Source organism: Gorilla gorilla, chromosome 9 (assembly GCF_029281585.2).
Source record: "Gorilla gorilla gorilla isolate KB3781 chromosome 9, NHGRI_mGorGor1-v2.1_pri, whole genome shotgun sequence".
Lineage (NCBI taxonomy): Eukaryota > Metazoa > Chordata > Mammalia > Primates > Hominidae > Gorilla > Gorilla gorilla.
Window position 1 is genome coordinate 82126466 of NC_073233.2, and position 16850 is coordinate 82143315.

At 42.2% G+C, this 16850-nt stretch overlaps 1 protein-coding gene and 1 non-coding gene across 3 annotated transcripts in view; one reads left to right on the top strand and one right to left on the bottom strand.

Moving 5' to 3' along the window:
- The window catches only part of PPME1 (protein phosphatase methylesterase 1), an 81510-nt gene extending 67082 nt beyond the window's left edge, over nucleotides 1-14428 (top strand). Inside the window, exons 10-14 of one of the 2 annotated variants that reach the window (XM_004051793.5) lie at nucleotides 5835-5964; nucleotides 6838-6882; nucleotides 10694-10758; nucleotides 11388-11455; nucleotides 13217-14428. In XM_004051793.5, the coding sequence (XP_004051841.1) occupies nucleotides 5835-5964; nucleotides 6838-6882; nucleotides 10694-10758; nucleotides 11388-11455; nucleotides 13217-13235 (327 nt within the window). In that variant the 3' untranslated portion in view covers nucleotides 13236-14428. The other variant, XM_019036809.4, reaches the window with a different exon arrangement.
- On the bottom strand, nucleotides 12140-12277 carry LOC115936378 (small nucleolar RNA SNORA7). Its single transcript, XR_004071870.1, has one exon. It is a non-coding gene; the product is annotated as a small nucleolar RNA SNORA7 (small nucleolar RNA).
- Nucleotides 14429-16850: the final 2422 nt, after the last annotated feature.

Consider the following 16850-nt stretch of genomic DNA (forward strand, 5'->3'; position numbering starts at 1 on the left):
CCTTTGCTAGTCATCTGTTGACTCATGTTGTCCTCTGTGCAAGAATTGTATTCCAAACAAACAAAAAATGTGTATTTTGTGGCAGAAACTGATGTTCTGCATGAATTTCCCTCTGCATTTAGCTCAGGGTTGTATAAATAGTGTTTTATGAGTACTTGCCAGGCAAGTAGTGGTAACAAGTGCTTTTTTCTTGAAAATGTTTAGTGCTCATGAACAGCAGACTAAGGATGGTTTCAATTATAAACATCTTACTAATGGCAGGTAATGAACATGTAATGACCTACTCCTTTGCATTTGGAGATGCTGCTGTTAGCAAGAAGGAGAATACATTTTTAAACAGTATTTTAAATTTGAGGATCTTCTTGCCATCTTTAAAATCAGTGATCAGAAATGTAATACTTTGTACCTCTTTAGAGTTTACAAGGGTTTAAATAACGCATGGTCTGTTTGGTCCTCTCAACACCTTATGAGGTGTGGAGAGATCTTTTCTCCCATATTATGGTGTAGAATCTGAGGCTCAGAAGTTAAGAGACTTGCCCAAGGTAATCAAGAACACATTTAGTAGATTTGAGACTCTTAATATAATCAATTGCTTTTTACCCATTATGTGCTAAGCACTATGCTGAATGCTTCACATTTATCATCTCTAATTCTCATTTTAGTTCTGCATTGTAGGTATTATCACCATTTTACAACTTAGGTACAGATACTTGCCCATGGTCACACATAAAAGTTAAAGCTAAAACACACCCAGATCCTCGATTTTTAATTCTAACTCATTTTTTCTTTGTATTTTTTTATAAGCCCAATTATGTGGTTTCATAAACTCCAGCAGTTCTGTTGAGAGGGTGAACTGAGGCACATTAATGAGTGTCCATGAGTATTCACTCCCCATTTCTCCCCAACCCTCCCCGCTTAGGCAACCACTAATCTAATCTCTATAGATTTGCCTAATCTGGACATTAAATATAGATGGAACTATATAATATGTGGTCTTTTGTGACTGGCTTCTTTTCTCTTAGAATAAAATTACCAGGGTTCATCCATATTGTAGCACGTATCAAGTACTTCATTTCTCTATATGGTTGAATAAGGTGACATTGTATGGCTATACCACAGTTTTTAATCCATTCATCGCTTGATGGACATTTGGGTTGTTTCCACTTTTTGTCTATTATGAATAATACTTCTTTGAACATTTGTGTGCAACTTTTTGTGTGTATATAGGCTTTTATTATTTGTCTTGAGTACACAGCTGGGAGTGGAACTGATCGATCATATGGTAACTATATTTAACCTTTTGAGGAACTGACAGACCGTTTTCCAAAGCAGGTGCATCCTTTTACATTCGCACTTGCAGTGTACGAGTGTTCCAGTTTCTCAGTATCCTTGTCAGCACTTGTTATTTTCTCTCTTTTTGATTATAGCCATCCTAGTGTGTATGAAGTGATATCTGATTGTGGTTTTGATTTTCATTTTCCTAATGACTGCTGATATTGAGTTTCTTTTCATGTGCTTATTGTCCACTTATATATCTTCTTTGGAGAAATGTTTGTTAGATACGTTGCCCATTTTTTACTTGGGTTATTTGATTTTATTACTGAATTTTAAGAGTTCTATATATATTCTAGATACAGATCCCTAATTTGCAAATACTTTCTCCCATTCCGTGGATTGTCTTTTCACTTTCTTGATGGCATTCTTAGAAGTATAGACATTTTTAATTTTGATGAAATTCAATTTATTTTTCTTTTTGTCTCTTGTGCTTTTGGTATTATATCTAAGAAGTCTTTGACTAAAAGTCATGAAGATTTATACCTATGTTTTCTTCTAAGAATTTTCTTGTTTTAGCTCTTACATGTAGGCCTATGTTCCATTTTGAGTTAATGTTTGTGTACGATATCAGGAATGGAACCAACTTCATTCTTTTGCATGTAGATACCCAATAAATAGCCTGTCCCAGCTCCATTTATTGAAAAGGCTCCTTTTTCCCCATTTAATTGTCTTGGCACCTTTGCTGAAAATCAATTGACTGTAAATGTTAGATTTTATTTCTGAACTCTGAATTCTATTCTGTTGATCTATATGTCTGCCCTTATGCAAGTACCACACTGTCTTTGTTATTGTAGCTTTGTTGTATGTCTTGAAATCAGACAGTGTGTAAGTCCTCCAACTTTGTTCTTCTTTTTCAAGGTTATTGACATCCTATATATTTTTAAAAAATTTTAATACTTGTTTATGTGCCAGACCACGCTCCTGTTGTTTTACATACATGAGTATCTTTAGCTCATCCTTACAATTCTTTCAGATCTTGTGTTGCCAATTTCACAGCTAAGAAAACAGTCTGGGGTCGGGTGCAGTGGCTCATGTCTGTAATCTCAGCGCTTTGGGAAGCCGAGGTGGGTGGATCACGAGGTCAGGAGATTGAGACCATCCTGGCCAACATGGTGAAACCCCGTCTCTACTAAAAATACAAAAATTAGCTGGGCGTGGTGGCGTGCGTCTGTAGTCCCAGCTACTCGGGAGGCTGAGGCAGGAGAATCGCTTGAACCCGGGAGGCAGAGGTTGCGGTGAGCCGAGATTGTGCCACTGCACCCCAGCCTGGGCCACAGAGTGAGACTCTGTCTCAAAAAAAAAAAAAAAAACAAAAAAAAAAAACCAGGCTGGAAGAAATTAAGTAACTTTCCCAAGGGACCCACAGTGATTAGTTAATAATGGCTTTGGGACTTGCATTCAGTCAGATCTGACTGACACAAAGCGTTATGTTTTTAAACACTTTTCCAGTGAAACAATGGGAGATAATGCAAGGCCTGTGGTGGATGCCCTTGTGTGGAGAACTGCATCTCGCCCAGGTAAACATCCCAGGAAGATTGTTAGCCAACTTTCTGTTTCTCCCACCCAACAACAAGTGGATCTCATTATATCAACCTGCTTTATTACCATTTTCACAGCATCTAATAGGCATCTAAACTAAACTTTATGATCCAGCTCTTTGGAGAAAGGATTTATTTCCAATAACCTAAATACAGAAGAAATCCTAATTCTGTCCAGAATTTTTTCTTTGGTTTTGCAAATTTTAAGATTTGAGATGAACTGTTTTATATATATATATTATAATATTACTTTTTGGAGGTTTTCTTACCTTAAATTTGTCATTTCCCTGTGAAGTTCAGTGTGCATGTAGGAGGGGCTTCTGAGATTATGCCTTGTCTCTGACGGTGGAGCTGATCTCTTAGAAATGGCTCATAGTGTTGTGGGGAATAGGACAGGCTGAGGTTCCAGGTTGAAATGGCAGTAAGTGTTTCCTTTAAAGTGTCCTATCCCTGGTAAATATTAACAGTGGAGAATAGAATTAGTTCTTTAGTGAGAATATTTGAATCATAAGGTACCTTTATGTCTCCTTTTACTGATGGAAGACCAAGGCCCAAAGAAGGGAAGGGACCTGAGAAAATCAGTGGCAAATATAGGACTAGAAGACCCAAGTTTCTTGATTTCCCATCTGGCGATCTTTTTCTTTTCCTTTCTTTCTTTCTTTCTTTCTTTTTTTTTTTTTTACTGTGATAAAAAACAAAAACAAAACAAAAAACAAAAACCCATAAAATATGCCGTCTTGGTAATTTTTAAGTGTACAGTTAATATTCACATTGTTGTGAAACATCTGAGATTTTATGCCTGTTAAACAACAACTCCTCTTTTCCAAAACTCTTCCAAAGGCCCCTGGTTACCACCATTCTACTTTCTATGAATTTGACTATTTTAGATACCTCATATAAGTGGGATCATATATTATATGTCTTTTTGTGACTGGCTTATGTCACTTTGCATAATGTCCTCAAAGTTCAGTCCCTATGCAGCATGTGATAGCATTTCTTTCCTTTTTATGGCTGAATTATATATGTATATACCACATTTCATTTATTCATTCATCCATCAGTGGCCATTCGAGTTGCTTCCACCTCTTGGCTGTTATCCATAGTGCTGCTATGAACATGGGTTTGCAGATCCCTCTTTGAGATTCTGTTTTCAATTCTTTGGATATGTACCCAGAAGTGGGATTCCTGGATCATACAGTAGTTCTGTTTTTAATATTTTGAGGAACTGCCTTGATGTTTTTCTTATTGGTTGAACCATTTTACAACTCAGTACACAAGGGTTCCGAATTCTCCACATCCTCACCAACACTTATTTTTCTCTTTTTTGATAGTAGTCATCCTAATGGGGGTGAGGTGGTATCTCATTGTGGTGTTGCTGTGCATTTATTTATTGATTAGTGATGTTAAGCATCGTTTCATATGCTTATTGGCCACTTCTGTATCACCTCCAGAGAAATGTCTATTCAAGCCCTTTGACCATTTTTTAATCAGGTTACTCGATGTTTTTAGTTGCTGAATTGTAGGAGTCCTTTATATATTCTGAATATTAATCCATTATAAGATATATGATTTGCAAAGATTTTCTCCTGTTCCATACGCATAGTACCATTTGTCTATTTTTGCTTTTGTTCACTGCTTTTTGGTGTCATATCCAAGAAATCATTACCAAGTCTACTGTCCAGCTTTTCCTCCATGTTTTCTTCTAGGAGTTTTATAGTCTTAGTCTTACTAGGTCTTTAATCCATTTGAGTTAATTTTTGGATATGGGATAAGGCCCCAGCTTCATTCTTTGGAATATGCATATCTGTTTGGTTATCCCAGTACTGTTTGTTGAAGAGACTGTTCTTTCCCCATTGAGTGGTCTTGGCAGTCTTGTCAAAAATCATTTGACCATTTATGTGAAGGTTTATTTTTGGGCTCTCTGTTCTATTCCACTGGTCTATTTGTCTTTACGGCAGTACTAAGCTGTTTCAATTACTGCAGCTTTGTAATTGGGGAGTGTGAGTTCTCCAATTTTGTTCTTCTTCAAAATTGTTTTGGCTAGTCAGTGTCTGTGAGATTCCATATGAATTTTAAGGTGATTTTTTTCTATTTCCTAAAAAAAAAAAGCCATTGGAATTTTGATAGAGATTATATTGAATCTGTAGATTACTTTGGGTAGTATGGACATCTTAAGCATCCAGTGATCTTTAAGATAATATGTTACTATCTCGTGTTCACTTTTAGATTTTCATATTGTGGTTGATTTAGTATATTTATTTCAATTATAATGTTTCAAATATTTCAATGGTACAGAAAACTATAGAGAATTATTTATTTTTTCAGCCAATATTTTATTGCATACTCTGTGCTTATTTACTATAAAGATTTAATAAATGTTGACATTTTGTCATATTTGTCTCATATTTCCTTTCAAAATTACTATTGCAGGAACATTATATCATTATCATAAAATATAAGAAAAAATGCTCTACTAACAAATCAACCTATTTTCAGTTTTCCTTTTTAGTACTTTACTATACCAGATTTTTCCAGTAGTAATCCTAACTTAGATGACATGTTGTAATCTGTTTCTTGCTTATATTATAAGCATTTTTTCATACTGCAGTATGTTCTTTGTAGTTATTCTTTTGATGAAACATCCTTTTGCCAACCAAGTATAAGAAAGGCTTAATCTTGGCACTACCACTTACTAGCTTTGTGATCTTAAGAAAGTTTCCTAAATTCACAGAAACTAATAGCAATAAAAAGTAAACTTGTAATTATCTTAAAATGAATATTACAGTGACCCATACAACAAGACTGTTGGAAGGATTGAATGTATATTAAAATGTCTAGGACTTAGTAGGTCCTTAATAAGTGCTAGTTTCCTTCCCTTTCCTTTTCCCAGGGATCTAGTTTTTAATCCTGTTCCTCCAGGGGTTGCCCTCGGAGACTCAGAACTTGCTCTTATTCCTCCAGACCAAGAAAGACCATCCATACACCTGGAGAATTGAACTGGCAAAAACAGAAAAATACTGGGACGGCTGGTTCCGAGGCTTATCCAATCTCTTTCTTAGTTGTCCCATTCCTAAATTGCTGCTCTTGGCTGGTAAGTGTATATGTGCATATATTAGTCAGCTCAGGCTGCCATAACCAAATATCATAGACTGAGTGGCTTAAACAACAGAAATTTATTTTCTCACAGTTCTGGAGGCTGGAAGTCTGAGATCAGGGTGCCAGCATGGTCAGGTTGTGGTGAGGGCTGTCTTCCTGGCTTGCCTTCTCTCTGTGCCCTCACATGGCCGAGAAAGAGTGAATGTGAGCTCTCTGGTGTCTCTTCTCTTAAGGATGTTAATTAGGGACGTTCATCCTATCATGTCAGAGCTCTGCCCTCATGACCTGAGGTTACGTCCTTATAGGCCCTAGTTCCAAATACAGTCACATTGGGAATTGGGGCTTCAACATGAGTTTTAGGGGGACACAACTCAGTCCATAGCAGTGTTGGTATATTGTCATCTCAATATGACCTCATTAAAACTTCTCACCAAATGAGTAGTGACATCCAAAGTAGAGTACCTTCCTCATTCATCTATGCCTTTTCTCCTCCCCACACCCAGTCTCTAAACCTAACTAAGCATAAGCATTCATCTAAGCATAAAGGATGACCTAATTCTGGCCTGGCCTGTCTACTTGGTCAAGCTCAAGTCCTTCTTAGTCTAGAGCTAGATACAGTGGTATAAGGATATTCTGATTATTATGAGAATTAAAATAGTAAAACCTTGTTTTCAGAACCAGTTTAACATAGTAATTATAGGGGAATCTCAACCTGAAAAGTTTTATCTGGTGGTGAGAGTATGCTCTGGGAGTTAGGATTGGTATAAACATGAATGGAGAATGTCATCATATTTAAAACTTTGTAACACTTTTTACTTAGTACGTGAACAGCAAAATCTATTTCACAATGAATTCTCTTGTTTTCTAGGTGTTGATAGATTGGATAAAGATCTGACCATTGGCCAGATGCAAGGTAAGTTATCAAGAAATTATACCCCTGGACCCTTTTCTGAAGAAAGGGTGATAGGGCAGTTAACATCCTGAGATAGTGAGGTATAACGGAGAAAGCATGAGCTTTAGAGTCCAACCCAAGTTGGACATCCGCCTCTACTCCTAACACACTATATGATTATGGGCAAGTATTTCCCTTTCCTGAGCTTTAATTTGTTTAAAAAAAAAAATCCATCCAAAAATGAAGATTATAATACTACCTATGTCTCAGTTATAAGAGTTAAAATGAGGCAGTGTGTTTAAAAATTATAAAGTACTGTATAGGTGTATGATACTGTGAAAAGAGATATTCTGACTACTGATCAGTTTTTTGTTTGTGGGTTTTTTTTTTTTTTTTTGAATTGGAGTCTCACTCTGTTGCCCAGGCTGGAGTGCAGTGGGCCCAATCTCGGCTCACTGCAACCTCTACCTCCCAGGTTCAAGCAGTTCTGCTGCCTCACCCACCCCAGTAGTGGGATTACAGGCATGCACCACCACGCCCAGCTAATTTTTGTATTTTTAGTAGAGATGGAGTTTCACCATTTTGGCCAGGCTGGTCTCAAGCTCCTGACCTCAAGTGATCCACCTGCCTTGGCCTCCCAGAGTGCTGAGATTACAGGTGTGAGCCACTGCAGCTGGCCAGTATTTTTCTTATTGTTAGAAGTTTTAGGAAAGGGAAAGGCTCAAGATAATCCAGATATAAAAAGGTATAAATACCTGTTTAGAAGACAGCATGGTAAGATGGTAAAAGTAAGGTCTCTGAAGTTCAGAAAACTGAGTTTTGAATACTGCTTTTCCAGTAATTTTTTGACTCTGGGCAAGTTATCTGACTTGCCTCAGCTTTAGTCTTCTTAATCTGGAAAATGAAAAAACTGATGGCAGCCTCAAACGGATCGTGGGGTATAATGAGTAGGAAAGTGACATGCTGAGCACTGTATACAGATGCATGTATGTTAGCTAGATAACAGTGGAGGCAGCGGGTCCAATTTTGTGGGGGCTCTTGCTTTAGTACGGGTAAAAGACTCAGTGAAGGTGAAGCCAGTAGGCATACAACTTTTGGGTTATGGGAAGAAGAGGTGCCAACTCCAAGACCAAAGTTTCAGGCTCAGGCAGAATCTGTTCTAGACCTTTCTTCCCTACTTACTCTCCCTGGACAATTTCATGGCTTCCATTTATACCTTGATGACTCCCAAAGCTAAACATCCACCTCACCCCTCTCTCCTGAGATCCAGTCCTAGCCTATGTAGCAAACCTGCTGGATGTCTCATGGGCCTCTCAAACTGTTCTTTTAGCTATCTTCAAGCTTTCCACAGCAAAAGGAGCTATATTCTCTCATAATAGTTGTTCAAAGGCTCTCACATATAAAACTCTGGTTCCAGACCTTCATGGCTTTGCCTTCCTTTAACTACATTGTATCCTGAGGCCTGGAATAGGACTATGAGCTGAGACTGTGTGATTTTTTTCCATGGCACTGATGTTGGTAATTATGGGCTTAGACACTTACTTAAGTAGATGCTTATAAATGTCTAAGCCCGTAATTACCAACATGAGTGCCATGAAATTGAATCTAAGACACTTAAGTTCAATTCAAGAAACCTTTCCTAGGCACCCTTTCTGTGCAAGACCTGTGCATGATGCTGGGCAGACAGAAGAATCAGATATGGCCCCTGAGACTGCCTGAAGGCAGTTGACATGGACTGGGATAGCATTTGAAATCATTGTTGATCACCAGCCTTGGAATCAGACAATCCTGGGTTTGAATCACTGTTAATAGTTTTGCGGTATGAGTGAATTCCTAACTTATTTAATTTTGAGTTTCTTCATCTGTAAAATGGAGATAATGATATATCTCAGTACAGTTACATGAAGTTTAAATGGAAAAAATGCGGGTAGTCTAACAAATGATGCCTTTCATTATATTCAGGAAGTAATCACGATTCCTTATGAGATGTCCTCCTGTTTCGTCTGTATGGATTATATCAAGACCACCTTCTGGTTTAAAGAAAGCGTCCTATGAGTATAGAGAGTAAATGGCGAGGATAAGGAACATTCCACAAAACAAAGGGAAATGGCTAAGGCTGCATAGATTCCAAACCACAGCTTTGCCAGCACTGTGTTCAAACCGACTGACTTAGTTATGAACTCCTGGAAAACTACCATCTATTCATAGTACCCCTTGGGTAAATAATTTAGGCTCTCTGAACCTAAGGCTCCTAATCTGTGCAATGGGAGAGAAGAGTTTGGAAATATTCCCACCTCATAGAATAATCATGAGGATTACCCATGAACATGTTATCTTATGTGTACCTGGCACAGTGTTGTTGGTGTATGTGAGTTCTCTCTGATTATACCTACTCTTCCAAAGAGGAAGGACAAATGCGTCCCTAGTCATCAGAGCTGAGCTAACAGAAAGAACAGGGAGATTGGAGTTGTAAGTTTTGGATCTAGTCATTTGTTCATCATTCATTCGCTAAAGACTTAAGCATCTACTCAGTGCCCAACCCTGTGTTAGGTCTTATTAGGGATATAGAGCAAGTAATAACACCATTGTCCCCTGTTCTTATGGAAATGACACACTCCTGGGGAGGCAAGCACCAGTGGCATGTAAAATGTAAACTTACTTGAAACTTACAAGAGGGGCCATGTGCTGCTCTGTGTTTGGATCCAAGTGCATTAACAACTTTAGGAGCTAGAAGGGAGAGGTGACTAGGCTTGAGCACCCAGAGAGAGGCAGCTTACTGCAGGAGGAGGGGCACAGGATGGACTTTACTAAATGGGATCATCTTATTCCTCCACTAATTAATGAAGTGGCCTTGGGCAGGTCACTTCACTAATCATGGCCTCAGTTTCATCATCTCAGAAAAGAATTTCAGTATTTTTGTGCATAATTGTATAGGGTAGATTTTGAGAATCCACTTTAAAAATGGATAGAAGAGTACACTGAAAACTTTTTGAATCCTGTGTAACTGGGGTAAGAACCACAGGATGTAATGACCAGAAGAACTTTCAAGCCCATTCCTTTATTTTATAAATAGAGAATCTGAGGCTGAGAAAATCTGCTGTCTCTACTTATGGGGGCTCTGGGTCTCATATCCTTTAGTCTCCTTAGGGATCTTCTTTATCAGTCATCGCTGTTCATTCTCAATCATTGTCGCATTAGTTATGAGCTTACAGTATGAGAAAGTGCTTAGTACAATGCCTGGCACATGCTTAAGTGCTCAGATGGTAACTTATTATTGTAATAATACATTTTGAATCCTTAACGTAGCTTACAAAATCCTTAATGGTTTGGCCCCTGCTTACCTCTCCAGCCTTATTGTTAACCACTCTCATAAGCACCATGCCAAGCTTCTTGTATTCCAAGCCATTTCAAGCCTTCCTTCCTTCCTGGGTCCCTCTTGGATTGTGAAGTTCCCTTTCTTATGCTCTTACAGCCCCATGTAGCCAGTTTTATCATAGGAATGACATGCTGCATTAAAATGTTGGTTTTTGTGTTTTACTCCCCTACTGGACTGTAAATCCCCTGAGGACAAGAACTGTTTCTTCTATGTGTCTCTGGCCCACAGTAAATGTACACTAAATAGGACAGAAGGAAAAAGTGAAGGGAAATGATTGGCGCAAGGTTACAATTACTTGTATTACCATCCTCAGCAAGACTTGATAATTGGGTCCAGAGTATTGAGGTGAGGTTGGAAATGGGGAGGTAGGTCCTGGGCTCCTGGAATGACCTATGAGGCTGCATAAGAGAGGGCTCTTTTAGTCGCTGAAGTTGCCTTGCTTTGATTCCTCTCCAGGGAAGTTCCAGATGCAGGTCCTACCCCAGTGTGGCCATGCAGTCCATGAGGATGCCCCTGACAAGGTGAGTCTGGTGCTCAGTGACTGTAAAAGGACAACTGTGAGAATAACCCTGGATGTCACAGAAGACAAGTCTCTGAGTCTCAGCCTGCATTGCCTGCAGCAGCAGCTGTGGAGCCTATGCAGATGCAATTCCACCAGCTCTCCAACTTCTCCCTGGCAGCTGCTTATGGTATTGGTTTTGTGTATATGTGCTGAGGAGCTACTGACACTCTGCTATTTCATCCCAGGGCCCTGTGGTTAAGATCTTAAGCTCTACTTCTCCAATACCCCCAAAAGCCAGAGATGGAAGAGGGATGATTAGGGTAGAAACTGCTCCCTAAACCACAGGCACAGTTAGGAATTAATATGGGCTCCTCCTGTGAGAAAACACCATTCTGTAACTCTAAGGGCACAAATAAGCCCTTCACGTCATTCCTCCTGAGCTCTATGGAGCTATCCCTGGCAAGGATGGTGGGGAGGAGTCTTCTAGCTCTGCTATGGAGGGCCTAGGTCCTTCTAATTTCAAGCCACTCAGACCTGTGGGTGGGATGAGGGCACCATAGAGCCTAACCATCTAACAGTAGCCCACAGCCCAAGGCTAAGCCCCATCACTAACCTTTATATGGCCTGGAATATCTCTCCCATTTCCAGGTAGCTGAAGCTGTTGCCACTTTCCTGATCCGGCACAGGTTTGCAGAACCCATCGGTGGATTCCAGTGGTAAGGCGGGTACAGGGGTTTAAGAACCCCAGCAGTGCTGGCCAAATCTGACAAACAGATATTTGTAGGACCATAAATATCTCTGCCTTACCCCTGCCTGGTTTGGTCACCATGCCTTTCTTCCTCTTCCTCAGTGAAGAGCCTGGCATGTCTGTTTCTACAAAGCCATGGTTGGTTGTTTCTTTGTGCTGTGCTCCCATGGGTTGATGCTGAGGCTGTGATTAAATTGTGCCTAGTCTCACTCCCCACTGTGATGTGCATTTCTTCTTGAGGTGCCCCTTTGAGGAGGCTGGGATAGGAATCAGTCCTTTTCCAGGCTCCTAGAGAAGTTTTCTTTGGCTTCTCCTGCCCTGCTGCCAAGGAAAGCTGGGCAGGCCATGGAGCAGGGCTTTTTTTTTTTTTTTTTTCTTGGCGCAGTCTTGGTTCACTGCAACCTCCGCCACGTGGGCTCAAGTGATCCAGTGCCTCAGCCTCCCGAGTAGCTGGGATCACAGGCATATGCCACCACACCCGGCTAATTTTGTTATTTATTTATTTATTTTTTTAAGTAAAGATGGTGGTTTCTCCATGTTGGCCAGGCTGGTCTTGAACTCCTGGCCTCAAGTGATCCACCCGCATCGGCCTCCTAAAGTGTTGGGATTATAGGCACAAGCCACCGCGCCTGGCCTAGAGCAGGGTTTTCTACAGTGTTGCACAGTGTCTTCCCATGGCCAGCTACTAAGCAAGCTGGAATGGAATGGGTGCCTCTGCCAGGCTTGCTTCCCCTCCCTTTCCGAAGCTGGCAGAATATTAGCCACTCTGCAGGGGTGATCCTGGAAGCTCTAGAGCAGGGTTTTCAACCTCAGCTTTATTGACATTTTGAGGTGGATAATTCTTCACTGTGGGGACTGTCCTGTGCATTGTAGGATGTTTAGCAGTATCCCTGGCTTTTACCCACCTGATAACAGTAGTACCCCTCCCACACACAGTTCTGACAAACAGAAATGTCTCCAGATTTTACCAAATGCCTCAAGGGAGGCAAAATTTCCCCCTCTATTGGTCTAGAGGAAGAAACAGGGCCAGGTCTCTCATCCTAGGTAGCTCTTCATCTGTTGAGGGAAACACAGTTGGGCTCTTTGTTGAGGAAGAAGAGAGGCATGTTGACCAAACCAGGTGGTATTGACCCACCTCAGCCAGCTCCTAGTCTGTACTGCAGAAGGCCTTTGATCCTCAGAGAGCCCACAACCCTGATGAGGAGTCATTCCTACCATTGAAAAGTCTCTTCTCTGATTTTGGTGAGGGCTTGGGGAAACTTGTTCCCCACTCTCAGAAAGTTTGCAGAAGAAATATTAAGAAAAGGAAATGGCTTCTGCCTTAGAGAACTCTGAATTCCAGGGCCTGGGAGATGAGAGTGACAGGGCAGGGTAAGCACTGGAGATGATGGCAAGACCCTGGGACAGTGAACCACAGAAGCGACACCCGTATGCTGAGCCATCCCTCTAACAACTGACCATTCATGGATCCCAGGAACCAACAATAAAGACTTAATTTCTCTTACTAAACAGTGTTTGGCTGGGGCCCTTCGACCATTTGGAGCCTTGGGCAAATGAGCAGCACACTGAGAGCAGACCCTGGGTCCAGCTCTGGTCAGGGCTGTGAAATGGGTCAGATTTGCAAGGGCCTTGGTGGTCATTAGGGAGGGCTTCCTGGAGGATACAGATAAGCAAGGGAAAGCTATTGATAGTTACATTTGTTTTTCCTTCTCTTTCTGTTCTTCCACAGTGTGTTTCCTGGCTGTTAGGGACCTGCTGTCCACCCCTCCTCAACATCGAGCTCTGTTGTAAATACGTCGCACCAGAGGCCACTGTGATGCCACTGTCTCCTCTCCATCCCGCCCAGCCATGTGACACTGGCTCCCTGTAGACGGGCACCCCGAGATGTACCAACCTTTTCATGTATTCTGCCAAAAGCATTGTTTTCCAGGGCCCTTGACCAACATCGGCTTCCCCAGTCCAGGGCTCCCCTGCTCCTTTCCTTTCCCTGTACTGGGGTAGCTCCTGCCTGCTCTCCCTGCGTTGCCTAGGGTAAAGCCTCCAGATTTGCCATAGTGAGCCCCTCTTCCTAGCATCAGGTGATACATCTGAGTTCAAATGTCTTCCCAGGCTCAGGGACCTCCATTCCTTGAGATTGTCTTGGCATGGCCCAGCCCTGCCTCATGGGATGGACAATGCATGGGGTGGTCTTTATTTTTCCCTTTCAGATAAAACACTAGTCAGGTACTGTTTCATCCCAGTCGTACTCTTCCAGGTTTGGAAGACCCAGAGAGGCCAAGATCCCATCCTTAGCCACAGCGAGCGGTGGTGGTGGATAGCATCACAAGAAACCAGCCTGAAAATCAGGTCCAGCCAGTCCAAGCACATGGCCTCCCATCTGGGAGAGCCCACTGTCCCACTCCCACATGTCTGGGCACCTGCCCTGGGCTGAGGCCAGGCTGCTCCAGGGGCCTCCTGAGCCCTCACCTGCCACAGAGCAACCCAGGTTAAATACAGCCCATGCACAAAGCCACAGGCCAAAGCCTATGGAATTGTTTTTAATCATCAAATTTAACCATTTTCATAACTGGTTCCTGGAGGTGTGCAGTGCCCCCTTGCCTCTTCAAACCTACAGCTTCTCTTTGCCATTTGTGGATTTCACATCACTCCACACAGAAACATTACAGCCTGGCATCCCCAGTCTTTGCCTTCTTCCAGCTGCCTCGACACAGCACTGTGGCCTGTCCCTATTGCCCAGGCACGCCATTTCCAAGGGCAGGAAGGGGCAGTGTCCTGAAGCCCATCTTTTCTGTGACTGTCTTAGGTGATGTGTAGCCCCCTCCACCTTTCCACTCAACAGCCTCCCACCCCTGTCCTGCTGCATGGTCCGGAGTCTGGGACCTACTTTGTTTTTTGTTATTTATGACCTTGTTTGAAGAAAATAAATATCTCCCAACCTTTATTGGTCTGGTCTTTCTCTGTGGAATTGTCCTTATTTCTGCTGATATGGGGGCAGGGGACAGCTCACTGGACTTAGTTGTCATGGAACTCCAGAAACCCCTTTCCGTATAGCCCTTCAGTGTGTTATGCTCTGCCTGTCCCCTGATCCAGAATGCCCAGTGGGATGGTCAGAGCCACCCTCCTCTGCAGCCAGGATGGGATTCCAGTCCCATCTCTCCTAATTATTGGCTGTGTCGACTTTGGTCCAGAGCAGGACAATCTGTGCACTGTCCACATGATCTCAGTCACCATAGCTTCACTTATGTGAAACTTCATCTACAACCCAAATCATTTCCTGAGCTCTGAACAGGTAGGCCCAGGTTCCTCCTCCTGTCTCTCCGAGATGACCAAAAGCCACTTCATATTGACTGTTTCTAAAGCTGAATCCACCTTCCCCCTGAAACTTGCTCCCCATGAAACTTGCTCTTCCTCCAGTGTTTCCTGGCTCAGTAAGTGATAGGTATCACCATCTCTCCAGTTGTCCAAACCAGATACCCACAGTGAATGACTTACACCCACCTCAGGTCTACCACCAAATCCTGTTCATCCTCTTTTCTGTGTCCCCCTCTTTTCCATCCCACAGCCAGTGCCCTAGCTTAGGCCTCATCATCTCTCACTTCGATCATTTCAGTACCTTTGCTGCCCTCCTCCCGCCTGGGTGGTCCTCCACACTGTTGGAGGCTTCCTCCTAGCAGGCTCTGGGGCCAGAGTGTCTAAATTAGAACCCAAGCCCCACCACTTACACTGTATGGTATGGCAACAAACTTTCTCTCTCTGCTGTAGTTCACTCATCTGAAAAATGGAGATAAACCGTACCTACCCCGCAGGGTCTTGAGGATTATACAAGTTAAACTAGGTTAACTGGCTTTCTCACTAACTGGCACATGGTAAGACATTTAATAAGTAGTTCCTGTTATGACACTGTTACATTGTTAGGAACTTTATTCAGGGCCGTCTGTGGGCCAATAGCATCAGTATCTCTTGGAAGCTCGTTAGAGAATTGTGTTCCCATGTCAGACCTGTTGAATCAGAACTGATCTGCATTTTAACAAGTGCATCAATGTCTGAAAATTTCTGGTTTAGTTGATGATGAAATATTTCAGGGTAGTTCATGAGCTCCCTAGTAGAGGAGAGAAGTTCCTTATGTGTGGTTTGATTTCTCTCACCGGAACACTTTGCGGGTGCCTTTGCTGAGCTATGTGCCCTCTTGTCCACAAGAGGGCAGCATGATCACCTGTGTGGTTTTCAGGGGCACTCAGGTTCATCAGGTTCACTCAAATTTTGAATGTCATCTAATTCACTTGACACACATCTCATTTAATCTTCACAGCAACTCTATGAGGTAGGTGCTGTTATGTTCCTTTTACAGGTAGGCAGACAGGTCCAAATTCCTACAGCTTGGAAGTGACTGTCAGAATTCAAAACTGGCTTGCTTCCACATCATGCTGTTCCTGCATGCTATAAGGGACCCTGGGCAGAAGTCATTTTGGACCAGATACTTGACTTAAAAAGAGCGGAAGGAGGATGACCGTGGAGATGAACCCTCTTTACACTTGATGGAGAAGGCTGAGAATGAATTAAATGCTCGTGAGCTTTGTGGTTGGTTGTGTTTTAGGCACTTTCATCTCCATTAATCCTTTGTATCCTTGTGAAGTACAGGCACTATCCCCAATTTAAAGGCAAGGAAGCAAAATCTCAGACATTTGAAATGGCTTGCCCACAGCCACAGCCAGAGTGGCAGCATCTTTGTCTTCTGATTCCAAGTCTACTGAGCATTCCATTACACCCCAGAAGAGAAGGGACCATTCATGTGTTCACTTAACATGGCTTTAACGAGCACCTACTATGTGTTGGCCATAACAGTGTCCTTGCAGAGCCTACAGATCAGCATATATGAACTCAGGAAGGGAATAAAGAAGGAGATCCCAGAATCCTTGAATGAAGGATTGCCACAAAGCCAGAAGGAGCATGTTTGGGACAAACCAAAGGCCCTCTGTCACATAGACACTAGTGAAAGTCCAAGGGAAACTCCTTCCCAAAAAAGGAAGGTAGGCACATTTTGGAGGCAGATGTAGATCTGATGGGGGACAGAATCTTGAGACTGGGAGGACTGAAGACAAAGCCATGAGGGGAATGGGGCATGACTTCATAGCCCCACGCTCTTAACGTACTGTTAGGAGCATTTGCTTATTAAGCAAACCCGAGCACCCAATATGTGCCAGGCATCCAATAGACTTTGTAGACAGAGGTAAATAATGAGGCTCTTAAAATGAACTAATTGTCTAGAGAGACAGTGATAGAAATAGTGACCACGTTGTAAGAAGGTTGGGGGTGGGCAGTAACTAAACCTATTTGGAAACAGGCCAGGAATGGTTTCACAAGAG